The 13895-nt window shown below is 37.8% G+C and overlaps 1 protein-coding gene across 3 annotated transcripts in view; it reads right to left on the bottom strand.

Annotated features, from left to right (window-relative positions):
• The window catches only part of EHBP1 (EH domain binding protein 1), a 345289-nt gene that overhangs the window by 178364 nt on the left and 153030 nt on the right, over window positions 1-13895 (bottom strand). For all 3 annotated transcript variants that reach the window (XM_075535992.1, XM_075535993.1, XM_075535990.1), the window contains exons 6-7: window positions 10232-10413; window positions 6292-6431 (exon numbers count right to left, since the gene is read on the bottom strand). In XM_075535992.1, coding sequence (XP_075392107.1) covers window positions 6292-6431; window positions 10232-10413 — 322 coding nt within the window. The remainder of the gene's footprint in view (window positions 1-6291; window positions 6432-10231; window positions 10414-13895) is intronic.

Raw genomic sequence — 13895 nt, 5'->3', positions numbered from 1 at the left:
TAAAATGCTTATTGTCCCGATGGATTTCACATATAGAAAGTCACAAATAAATATTAAATCAGATTTAATAAGGATTCTGGGTAGCATAAACAGTTAGTCGATCCCTGGACAGGTAACCAAAAAGTTGGAGGTTCAAATCTACCCAATGGCACTATGGAAAAAAGGCAATCTCCTGCTGAAAAATCAGTTACTGAGAACTCTAGGTAGCCCCATTCTACTCTGACACACATGGGGTCTCCATGAATCAGAAGACAATTCCTTAAATATTTCGCTACCTCCCCTAAATCTAAATATACATGAAAAGTTCATAAACTTATTAATTTCCCTTATCCAAATGGAAAATGTTTCACACAAATAACAAAGTAAACCATAGAAAATAGGTAAACAAATTAACATTGAATTATAGATCTTAATTTGAAAATTAGGAGCTGAATAATCAGGCATTATAAAGTGATTTAAGTGTTATAAAGTCTTTATATAGGGTTTTCTTCCATTTTATTATTCCAGTAACTTTGTACCCCATTCTGGCTCAACTGACCTAGCAGAATCCTCTGTAGGTATAATTTAGTCATAAATATGATCCTTTACTACTAGTAATTTTTAATATAATAGATGATCAGTACTAAGTGATTACTAATTTTCTGTTTTTAAAATTTTAGAAATGGTTTGTTTTTATCTTTAAAAATATCGGGGGAAATAGTAACTAAGATTTACTGGGTAGTGAAAGGCTTTGCACAGATGATCAGAGTTAATCACCAGAGGTGCAACTATTAGCATCTGTATCTCAGTTGTACTATGTTCGCAGACATTCACTTATTAGGAAATTTTGTTTTAAATGTTCAAAGATTTATAGTTTCCTTATACGTAAGATATTTTAATTACTTTATTTTCTAGGATGTGGTGTAATTTCAATAAAGGTAGTATCAACTACTTAATAAATGTTTTATATAATGAACACTACCGACAATGCTAAAGAAAAAGGCAATAAAAAAATAGACCGGTTCCTTACTTTTAAAATATTACTATTGCTCCAAAGAGTTTTAGGTACAATATGGGCATTCATTTAGCTATAATTAAGATGACCAGTACCAGGTAGCATAAGGTCTGAGTTTGGCGGCAATCTGCACAGTCCACAGTTGAAAACCACCAGTCTCTCCTCAGAAGAAAGGTTGCGCTTTCTCTTCCACAAAGAGTGGGAGTCTTGGAAACTCACAGGAGTTCTACCCCCGTCTATAATCACAATGAGTGGGCAAGGACTTGGAGGAAGTGAGTGAGTTAGTTAAGATGACTCTAATATATGACTAGATTATTTACATTGTAAATTTTCTAAATGTTTAGAAACATTATTCCCTTTATTATGCTCTGGTGATATCTAAAGCACAAAAGGTCATTTCCTCACCAACCTACTCTAAAAATGGCAAGGAGGTGGCATCTGACCTCTTCTGACTTCACAAAGGGGAACAAAAATCAGGTTCACCATTCGTGGAAGGCTGACTCTTATGGGGGTGACCAACCATCTTTACCTAATCGGATGCCAACTAGCCCTCCTATGACACGCTACTTCTCTACTGTGTTTGAGATCTCATTGCAATGGCCATACAGGACCCTCAAGACAATATTCATATTTAAGGGTTTACTAAGGAACAGGCTACAATTCAGGATCAGAGATACTTGGGATATAGTCAGTACATCTTCTTTTCTGGCATGCCCAGGCAGGGCTCTCTCTGTCCCGCAGCCCACTGGCCGGGACTCTGCCCTTCTCAGCTAAGTTATAAAGCAAACTCAGCTTCCCGATTAAACACAGGAAGCATGCCACTCCACAAACGCATTTCTGTATGAAAGTTTAGTTGCTCAGTGGGCCAGGAAGCCCATCACCCCATCTCGTACTCTGGCTCTGCCACTGTGGTTCCCCTGCTACTCCTTTGGTGTCACAGCTCGACAGGAATTTCATTGGGAAACCTAACCCCATCCAACCTACAGTCCTGATCTTGTCAGCCTTCTTTTTGTTCCCCATATTAAAAAAATAAAATTCCAAGGAACATCATTTGCATTCCTTGAGGATATTGAAACTGTGATATTTTGACATGAGGTGAATCAAAGAGCACAGAATTCTTCAGAGAAGGAGAAATAGAAATATGGAACACTGCTTTCATAAGTGTATACATTTAAATGGAGGATATGTAAAAACAGTAGTTTCACATTTTTAGATTTTTGTTTCTCTAATATGTGAACGCACACACATTTTAGTTACCCTCTATATTTGGTGCTTAAGATGCCAAGGACAGAGAATGATATGATGCTGGTAAATGTCATAGCATGACAGTTATAGTATACTAAAGAATGTAAACTTTAATAACTATGGGAGCTGATTTGAAAGATAAAATGTATGTTTTAGAAACATTTAAAAAAAAGGACAGGAAGCAAAAATATGAGCATTTGTGTATCAGTTCTCTCTGAGTAAACAATTATAAATTAAATAAATAAAAGAACAAGACTTGATGGCTAATCTGACATGAAGATGGAGAAAGGAATCCAGGTTTATATCTTGAGTGGGTGTGGACAGTGGTTCTCGCCTTGCCATAGGAACTCTTCAGTTTGGGACAGAGGAGCCTGGGAAACCATTAGTGGAGATATTCAACAGTAAGATATTATTTGGATCTAAAGCCTAAAATATATCATTTTGTTACATTATTTCTCCTTTGGAAACAAGACTTCTGTTTCCTAAGCTCAAAATGCTGTACTTTTATAATCAGTAAATTTTAAAAAATTTTAAATCTAAAAATATAAAAGAAGAATTACAACAAAAAACACATTTTTGGTATTTTACTTTTAAATGGGAAGCTTTCCTGGCAATGTATTAGCCAGATATTAACCAGCTATCTATGCTTCTATACTCATTAAAGCCTTGTTTCAATGAAAATTTACATGCTTGAGGAAGTCTTCATAATGTCATGTCATAGAACATACACAATTTCCACACTAGTACTACTTAAATTGGGCAATAAGTCCATGGTGCACAACAGTTAGATATCAGAACTGTCAGCCTTCACTTGCTTCAGAGTGGTAAGAATAAGCAGGAAAACTAAATTAGGGGCAGGCAATCGAAGCAAAGGGTCAAGTAATTTGAGACTCTTCTTTACTGTAAGGAAGGCAAAAGATAGAAATTGACCACCAGAGATTATCACACCGAACAACAACAAAAAGAGGAAGGTGGGGGAGCATGAAGAGTCGGTAGCTTTTTCCTTTTAAGAAGGTCCATAGTTTGTGTAAAAAGGGAAAAATAAACTGCTGGGAGCTGAAACATGACTGCAAATCTTGAAGCATCCTCATTTCTCTCGCCATGGGAATATCTGATTTTAAGGTGGCCTCAGAAACATTCCAACTTCCTGGCAGAAATGAAGATCAAGCTCCACCCCATACACAACCACATTCTAATGTTTTCCACATTAGATTACCTTTGCTTCTTTTAGAATAGAACAAGAATGGAATCAGACTGAATATAGTCCACTCTTGCTCTATCAGATGGGCTTTCAGAATCAGCAAAATTCTCCGGGATTCTTGGGAATGGGGCTTCAGGGGGGTTGCTAGAGAAAATGTTCAGTTGTCAGTAGTACTAAGCCACATTAGGGTTTGAGAGTAACCCAGAAAGTAGGCTAAATTTGCAGTTTGTATTGTCTGCCACTTCTGTTCTGTGAGGCATCACATCTGAGTTCTAAACACTGGAAAGAGATATCCCTGCTGCCTTTAGTCATTCAATCTTGGGTCTCAGATTTCTCTAACATAAAGCTAAGCTATAGGGACTTATAACCCTTTCAGCTCAAGGAAATCAAAATTGCTCCAGCTCTGTTTCCTTCCCAGTTCCCAACCGTATTACCTATGAAACAGATGGGGGTTTTCCAGATGTTCTTTGATTTAAAAAACAAAACAAAACCATTTTATTGGCACATAAACCACATGTCATACAATTCTTTCTTTTTGAGTCTATATAGACTAGAACTTCTTAAGTACTAGAAGGTAGATAATCGGATTAAAAAATACAAAAATAAAGAACATTGGTGTGTGGGATGTATTTTCTATCCACAGCCCCACATAAACTCTGCAGAACCATGGTCAAAAGTGACAGAACTGCTTCTCCTCTATTCCTGACCCTAGCTAGAAAGGGTAGAGTCAACACCCATCAATAACTAAGTCCCTAAATAGGAACTGGCATCCCCTTGAGTTCCTCTGAATGTATACATACTCATTACTGGCCAGGTACCTTAAAAGGACCTGCTAAGTAAATTATGAGACTGTTACAGACACATTGGCTCCTGTGAACGATGGGGTTTCTAGGCTAAGGTAATTCCTCCTCCCAATGAAGTGGATCTTATTTCCTTGAACCTAAGCTGCCATGTGGTTCAGGCGGCCAGGGAACAGTTCCTGGGGTGCTCTTAGGGCTCTACTGAAAAGGGCTGCCTGGCTGGCAAGGCCCTGTTCTCTGTCCCATATCCTCCCAAGGGAACTCACTCACGGCTTTCTGTGGCCTCCCCAGGTCATCTAAGTAGAGCCCATCCTCGTAAGAGAAGTTTCATAAAGTTCATAGAAAAATGTAATTAAAAACAATGGAATTTTTCCACACAAGTTTCATTTTAGTAATTTAAGGAAAACATTTTTGTCTTAAACAAGACAAAAACAAAGACCCATCATTTGAATGAGGGAGACTATTAGTCCAATGTCATAATGGCACCCAAAGATTTACATCCACACACTTGTTGAAGCCCCCATGTTTGCAACAACCATAAGAATATTAGAGAGCTTTCAGAAGGTCTTATATCTTTGTTTCTTCAAAATATTTGCCTTAAACTAAATTATTTAAGGCTGATTTTCCGAACTGTATACAATATAGGTTTGCTATGAGTCAGAATTGACTCAAAGGCAATGAGTTTTTCTTCTTCTTTTTTAAGATACACAGTAAGAATTTATTATGCAGGATTCTTTTCTTGTTGGTGTGTAATGAGAATGTCAACTTAAATCCCAAAGATAATCTTTTCACCAAATATTACTGGTTCAATGGGTGTGAAGTTACCATATATATGGCGGCATTGATTATTTTGAAGGTATTTATCTAATATTGGTATAGTACGCTGTCCATTAAAAGGCTCTACTCTTCTAACTTTAAGCCTTTTTTGCTATATTTCAGGTGCTTTCCCAAATGCAATTCAAAAATTTTCTGTCCTCCAGCTGGTGCTGCATGTCTGGAGAAAGTATCTAGTTTGAGTACCATACAGCATCAATAACTGTTTCCTTGCCGGAGACATCCCCCAGTGTGCTTGCAGTTAGCAGGACACTGTAGCTCAGACAACGCAGGAGAGGAACCTTGGGCAGGTTCAAGTACACATAACTATGGAGAGAGTTATTCTCATCTACTAGCAGAGCAAACTGACTACCACCGAGTCGATTCTGACTCATAGCAACCATACAGGGCAGAGTAGGACTGCCCTGTGCATTTCTGAGACTGTAACTCTTCAGGGGAGTCGAACTTCATATTTCTCCTGAATTCTAGGACTATAAGCCATATTTTGTCAATTAAAGTTGATACAAACAACTTTACAGAAGAAATTACCAACTAAATGAAAAGCCTCTAGACATTCACAAGAACTTAAACACTCTAAGAGATACACAAAATAATGGCACCTAACTATAATACATATTCCTTAAAGAAGGTTACCACTTACTTACAGGAAATAATATGACGGGTCTTGCAAACGTTTTTGTGAAATATTCCAAAGTGGGTGAAGGGAGACGTCAGATAGGGCAAGATATGACAAAATAATTTATAAACTAACAAGGGCTCATGAGGAAAAGGGGAGTGGGGAAGGAGGGGGGGAAATGAAGACCTGATGCCAGGGGCTTAAGTGGAGAGCAAATGTTTTGAGAATGATGAGGGCAATGAATGTATAGATGTGCTTTACACAATTGATATATGTATGGATTGTGGTAAGAGTTGTATGAGCCCCTAATAAAATGATTTTTAAAAATTCCATTATCTTTGACTTTCATTTTCCATGAACTTTTTGGAGCCCCAATTATAACTATATGATTTTTAATGATATAATACCATTTTATGCATTTATATTACAATATACAGATATAATTAATAATGGCAAAACTTTAAAATAAAAATTTCCTCCTCCATTTAAAAACAAAAACAGTATCTTGTTACAGTAGCATTATCCTGCCCTGGAAACATGAATACATTTTTCAATATTGCAAATTATGAGCACTTTTAGCTTCAATGCTAAGAAAACTAACCTGTAATTTTTGCTGCCTTCTCTTCTTGGTTCACTCGGTTTTCATCATCTTCTTCATTATCTTCTTCAAAATCGTCTAAATTACCTATGTCAGCCTGCTTCATACTCATCAAACTAGCCAAACTTTGCATGTCTTCATCCCTACATTAGTGATTAAAAAACAATACACAGCTCATTAAGTGACTGTTTGAACTGTGATTATTTCCTGAGAACATATTAAAAACAAAAGAACAAATCCATTTTCTTCTTTCTAAAAGATAGATACCATGTGAATAAGTTGTTTTAAATAGTTGTACACAAATACTGAAAAACACAACATTCACATTCATTAATTTTTAAATGCGACGCTCAAATAGTAAAAAGAAAACAAGATTCAAATTCAGAGCTAGTTTAATTCCACAAAGATTAAATTTTTCTTAATGAGACTTAAGTATGGTTTCCTAGTAATAAAGTCTGAAAATAAAATTTTATTGCCTAAAAACACTGGACAGTTTGTAAATAAGATGAAAGCTAGATTTTAACCCATGTAAATCTGCAAAAATAACTAAAACAGAAATTCTTAATCTGAAGTCCATGGAACCTGTTTGGGCTTGTAGGTAGTAAGAAAAGGAGGGGTTAAACATCTTGCAAATTACACTTAAATTTTATTCAATGTGCATATTTTCTCAAAGGGGCCATTAGCCCTCCAAAAATGGAGGCGTTATTGCAACAGAAAAAACAGCTTTCAAAATAAAATCTGACCATTTAAAGAATTATAATATGAAAATTATCTGGGCTGACTATCATTTTAAATACCAAAATGTTTGATAAAACACATTTCTAGGGGAGGGTGGAAAAACATATTTCTAGTTGTTTTTAAAATTTAAAAAATAAATTTATAAAGTTTATGTTAAATACTCTAAAAATATTTCTAACATGTTATATACAAACTAAATGTCAATTTAGTTTATGTTCCCCAAATTCAGAAAGCCAAATAAAAGTTTATTTTCTACAGTAATTCATCTATTGTCTACATGATATAAATGTTTCAAATTCTTTCCATTTTATTTCATGTAAGCTGTAGTTAACAAAATAATGTCCCGTTAGAATAAATGCAATGGCACAAAGTCTGTATGAATTTAAAAAGCTGCATTACTTTATATCAATAGCTTACAACGTGTTCACCCAGCAACGGGGGATTAATTTCAAGAATATAACATCATTCTCCAAGTGGTAACTGGCTCATTTTACCTTTACTCTCCTCATATAGGAGCACTGATGAATTTTCTTTGGGGAAGGTAAGGAGTGGAGGAAGAAATAGGGAGGAAGTTCGGAGGTGTTCTGCAAGGAATCTCCGAATTTGCTGTCATCTGTCAAGATCCTGTGAACGGTGCTGATTCACTTACTTCTGCCCTGTAGAAAGAAGTCTCCCCTCAAAGGATCTTCTCTGAGTTTGTTTTCTCTCTCTTTCTTCAGCTTTCTTTCCTTTGATTTTGGCTTGGACTTTGGGTTATTTTTAATTTCTCAGTATTTAAGGCTACAATTTAAGATCCGGGATGAAAGACTAATTGCTATTATTCTGTACTGCCTCCCTACAACACTCATGCAAAAGCCAACTTCCCAGAAAGGAGGCTTACTGTTATCTGCTAAGTCGTTTGCTGCCATGTAGATAAGTGTCAGACACCACATTCTGACTGACGCACAGAGTCCAGTCTAATCAGTCAAGTGAGATGCCCAATAATAGTAACCACATTCAACTCAGTCAAATCCATTTAGAATTGTGATTCAGACGGAATGTAAATGTTCCCCGCTGCCTTCTTCCTATTTTTTGAGTTTAGGTTTAATATGTCTGTTCTCTCCCTAATCTTCTACTCCAAGTATGAAATAACCCTTTCACAATATCCACAATATGACTTGACATACAACTTTAAGCATACTGAATGCCATCGCCCCGTCCCCCTTTTTCCTGCTTTGAGTGTAAGGATCCATGGTGGCATCGTGAGTTAGGCGTAAGTTCAGCAGTTCAAACGTAACAGCTGCTCAGAGGGAGAAAGATGAGGCTGTCTGCTTCCATAAAGATTTACAGTCTGGGAAACCCATAGAGGTAGTTCTCTGTCCTCCAGGGCCACTATGCATCAGAATCAACTTGATGGTAGTGGGTTAGCGAGGCTTTAAGTACATTCATCTTATTCTTTTCAAGTCTAGAAATGGGTCCAGGAATTACAGGTCCCTGAATGCAACTCAGCCAGTAGGATGGAGGCCCTGAGTAGGCTCAAACTGCCCTCCTTTCAGTTAGCAGCCAGGCAATTACCCTATATATTCGAGTATAAGCCGACCCAAATATCAGCCAAGGCACCTAATTTTACCACAAAAACAGCATTAAAAATGTGCTGAAAAACTCGGCTTATCCACTAGTATATACGGTAACCAGGGCTCCTGGCATAGAGATTATAACCAAGAATGCCCTATGGTGTTCTACTCCGTAAAACATGAGGTCACAAGGAGTTAGAATCATCTCCGTGGCAAGAGGCTTAGGGTTTTGCTTTGGTGTTTTCTTTCCGTATGTTTTTATTTATTTTTTGTGTGTATGTTTTCAAATGGTTATTCGGTACATAAGAAGTAATTTTTTGAAAAGGATAATGACCATTACAGTAAACTGTTTATCTTGTTCTACTGCCTTACCTAAGTTCTGTAAGACGGAGACAGTAAGAACTGGCAACCAGTTTTTGCACCTGCATCCTTCTTAGGGCAACCTTTCATGCACCTCTCAACTCTCAAGCGCATCAGACAGCTTTACACACTGCACAGCTCTACTTACACTGACAGCACGAATCCACCACGCCTCCTCACTTAGCAACGCGGATCGGTTCCAAAGACCATGTGTTATGGGAAACTTGAGCAACCAAAGGCTCGGAAGTCATTTCCGAGGCAACCCTTCAGGGTTACTTTATTCCCTGTAGCCACTATCCATGTCTGTACTCTTAAAAAGCAAGATCACTTTTGTGCCATTTAAACCAGAGGTAGAGCTGGTTGGGTCAGGATATGCACTCGGAAGAAATGTACCCTACTCTGACCCTTGTGGAATTCTGGCTCTTCAAGGAATTACCCATCCACTTACTTGGGACCCCAGCCACTGGCCCTCATGTCCCCAAACAAGCAAATGGCAGAACTTAGGGTTTGTAGCAAAGTTATCGCCATGTGTCCTGTCCCCCCCCTCTGCTGCTTTACTCAAAGATGCAGCTCTGCCACCAGTCTTTGGAGCCTGTGAGAATTCAGTAAGGCTTGGTATACACTGTAGGTTAATGGCCCAAGGCCTTTTTTCTCTTAATTTTATTCCCATCTAAGACTGGGGTAAGGTTTGGGAGAAGAGGCATCAAGGATCTGGGGTTCACAGCGTTATTTTTTTCCATTTAAAGCACTGAGTTGATTCTGACTGAGCAACCCTATAGGAACAGAGTGGAGCCACCCTGTGGGTTTCTGCAACTAGACATGTTTACAGTAGCAGATAGTCTCTTCTTCCTCCCATAGAACGGCTGCTGGTTCAAACTGCTGACCCTAAAGTTAGCAGCCCAATGCACAACCCACTGCGCCATCAGCGCTCCTCTACATCGGTATTTACCTGGCCTTATTTGAGTAGATTTTTTCCTATTGTTATAAATGCAAAATGTTGGATAATGATAGTCCATACACGAGGAGTAGGCAGATAAAAACAAATACACTAGCTACTCTATAATATACAATGTAAACTTTGAAACTAGCTATAATCATATTTATATATTACTACTCACTTTCTGGAGTCAAAAGAGACCATCTATACAAGTTCACTTAATTCCATGGATGGCAAGAATCATTGGTATGCGGTACGATGTTGTCAACTGTTCCAGTCTACTGCGTCAAAAGCTATTAACCAATGGAGTTCTGAAACACAATTTGAAGCGACCTATTTGACAAAAGAAACTTACGTGGCTTTTCCTTCCCGAAGGAATATGCAAGATAATGAAAACTGGAGAGTGGCAGATACAACTTTTTTAGACAATGGCTTGAATTTTAACTTGACATCAGTCTGCGTTGGCATAGGACTTGCGTACTGTTTCATGTTGATGCTGCTAGTAGCAAGGGCTTTCCTTCGACCAGAAGGGGATTCCTACAAGATAAATAGCAATGATGTAATTTAGAGTTATTTGCTTTCAATTAAATAATTTTAATACTATTTTAAAACAATCAGATAAGAACCAAGAGCTTCTGTAATGAATTCTTATAATAAATAACACGGTGAAGCGGTTACACCACAGCATTTATATTTACATATGAGAAGCAAGAATGAAATTGGAGAGAGCTGGTTCTAACATAATCAAGGGAAGAAAAGAACCCTAAATACATTAAGAAAAGAAACGCCATAAAAACAATGCAGACCATCTCCAGGCTCCTGTGAGGAAAGGATCGAGGATAAGAGTAGGCATCAATAAGCATGCAACCATGATTTCCTTTGCTTTGATTATATTTAATGTAACCAAATGCCATTTTTCCTTTCTGAACATCAATAATTTTTATACTTCTAAGCACCCTGACTCCTTTCTGTCTACAGTATCTGAATTCTAGACAGTCTGTTACTTAGCCCTATATCTTCATTTCCCAGGGCCTTCACTGATCACCTCATTTTTTTCTCCCTTCCCGAAGGATGGCAAATAGCAAGGAAGACAAACAGGTGTTTTCTCTGACCCTATGCCATGGCAAACATTGTTAACTGATTCCAGTGTATCTTGAAATTCTTCCCAATACAGCAATTGCAGATCTTTAAGAACTCAAACACCGTCTGGTCTAGCCAGATTTGTAAGGTACAGATAGGAACTGGAAACACAGGGAATCCAGGACATATGATCCCTTCAGGACCAGAGGTGAGAGTGGCAATACCAGGAGGGTAGAGGGAAGGTGGGGTAGTAAGGGGGAACTAGTTACAAGGATCTACATATCACCTCCTCCCTGGGAAATGGACAACAGTAAAATGGGGGAAGGGAGATGCCGGACAGTGTAAGATGTGACAAAATAATAATAATTTATAAATGATCAAGGGTTCATGAGGGAGGGGAAGCTGGGGGGAATGAGGAACTGATATCAAGGGCTCAAGTAGAACACAAATGTTTTGAGAATAATGATGGCAACAAATTACAAATGTGCTTGACACAATGGATGTAGGTATGGATTGTTATGAGTTGTGTGAGCCCCCAAATGATTTTTTTTTAATTTCAAACACAAAATAAAACCTATTTTGCTATCCTAGTAGTTCTCAACCTGAGTCGCGACCCCTTTGGGAATCAAACGACCCTTCCACAGGGGTCGCCCGATTCCTAACAGTAACAGAATGACAATGATGAAGTAGCAACAAAAATAATTTTATGGTTGGGGGGGTCACCACAACATGAGGAACTGCATGAAAGGGTCACAGCATTAGGAAGGTTGAGAACCACTGTGCTGTCCATTCATAGGCTACCTTGTTTTAGAATGATTCTTTATTGACTGATAGCCCAAGAAAGCAATGAAAACAAGGCAAAACAAATATCAGGCATAACTTTGTGCAGGGATTGTGTAAATTTTGGAGAGAGGTGATGATGAATAAGACATAATTCCTAATTAGGTGGCAAGAGAAGTATTTTACATGTAAGACAATTTGTAAAAGATGCTAGATCAGAGGTCACAGACTGTCTTTCTTACTAGAGTGGGAGTTGAGGCCGAAATAGAAGCCCTAATTTCCTCCAAGCTGCATGAGCAGCAAGACTAAGATGAACCTTGGTAACCTTCCCTATAAACTAGTTCAAGCAATCCATCCAAGGTCTACCATCATTTTCCATAAAATAGCTTAATTGTCCTGCCAAAGCAGGAAAAAAACAATACTTTTTAAATGTTTCTATGATTTCTAGAATAAGGTTGTATTTATTTAGTCAAAACATTAAAGAAATCTCTTCCCCCAAAAAACCCTTCACATTTCTGTCCAATGGTACAAGTCAAAATGTAGTGTAGCATCCCTAAAGAACACGTTGTTTTAAAATGTGGTCTTATCTGTCAGATTATGCACAGTAATATTATACAGAACTATTAGTGCATGTAGATACCTTATGAATGAATTTCAAAACGCATCAAGCACTTGAGAAGGATTTAAGCCCTCTCAGAAGAAATACTTAAGAATATGCAAATACCCTCAACTGAATCAAGTTGAACAGATGTGACCATCCCGAACAATACAAGTGTTCTTTCCCTGGTCGCTACTGTCAATCAAAGAATAAGATTAAAGTCCAAGGTTCTGACAATGTGCAAAATGAAAAAAGTACGATCCGGGAGTATCAATTTATTACACTGATATGAACAATAATCTCTTATTGTACCTTTAGAATAGCTAACAACTTCTACATAGAACATAAGATTTAAAGCCTGTTTTGAGAGCATGACACATAAACTGCCACACATTATTCTCAGTTTTTGTTAAACAAATCTGTTTTACAAAGTATGACACTGATCCCTTAATAGTAATTACTTAATTTTATAACCAAACTATGAAAATGAAATAACTTGGAAGTAAACACCATTTTGAAAGCTCAGTTCAAGGATAGCTTCTGTAAAATCTTGAGTTCTGTCAAATTAATTTTTAAAATATAATAATTATGGAGGTAAGTTTTTCTGCTTGACTCAGTTTTATGACAAAAATAGTGTTTTATGTATTTGGAAAATCTGTGTTAGTAACATTAGGGACCAAAAGTCATGAAACTGTGCACAGTTAGCTGTACCATTTAAGTAAGCAGTTACATTCTCAGCAACAGTCAAACCAGTCCTTTGTGCAGTATGGGCAGGTGAGAGAGTCCCTTTGCGACACAACTGATGGAAACACAGGCTAGGCTGCCTCACTAGAGTCTGTGGCCTTGGTAGAACTGCTCACTGATGGAAAGACGTCTGAAAAGAGAAATTTCCACAATTCTTCTTCCAGCTCAGATGTTTGTTCTCCTTCTTCAACTAAACCATCTCAGAAATACACTTTAAAATAATAAGAAACATATACCGTATATACTCAAGTATATATGGTAGGTCTGTTTCACAGCTCTAATTCACACTCGATTTTTCACTCTTTATAAACATTGAGTCTAAATCTATATACCTACAGAAGAGTATTATCAGTCCAAGAAATAGGAATGAAATAATTAATTCCAATACTAAAAGAGTATGTCTTTTACACACGCTAGCTTCCTCACACCCTCCACCAGATAAGAGAACATGGAGCTTTTATTTGCCTGGAATTGTTCCATCTAGCTGGGGAAGGGAGGAGAGAGTACAGGGGTTCGAGTGGAGAATGGAAGTAAAACCAATCAGAAGATCCGGGATGGGCACGTAGCACAGTTTGAGAAGCTAGTCAAAGATTCCAAGGAGGGTAGGAGGTGGGGTACAATCAGGTTGCGGTTCTAAACTGAGCTGTCAGGCACAGCCTGACACGGTGAGGTAGGAAGTAGGTGGACCTGGTAGGCACACTCTCAGTCACTAGGATGAGTGAGGCCAAGGGCACAAGATACTTAATAGATCTCAGAACCTGGACTCAGAAGGGCTGAGTGCTCATTATGCCATAGTGGCTTCTTGGGTCCAGCCCAA

The sequence above is a fragment of the Tenrec ecaudatus genome, chromosome 17 (assembly GCF_050624435.1).
Source record: "Tenrec ecaudatus isolate mTenEca1 chromosome 17, mTenEca1.hap1, whole genome shotgun sequence".
Lineage (NCBI taxonomy): Eukaryota > Metazoa > Chordata > Mammalia > Afrosoricida > Tenrecidae > Tenrec > Tenrec ecaudatus.
Note: the sequence above shows the minus strand (reverse complement) of the source record. Positions and strands in the feature narration are given on the sequence as shown.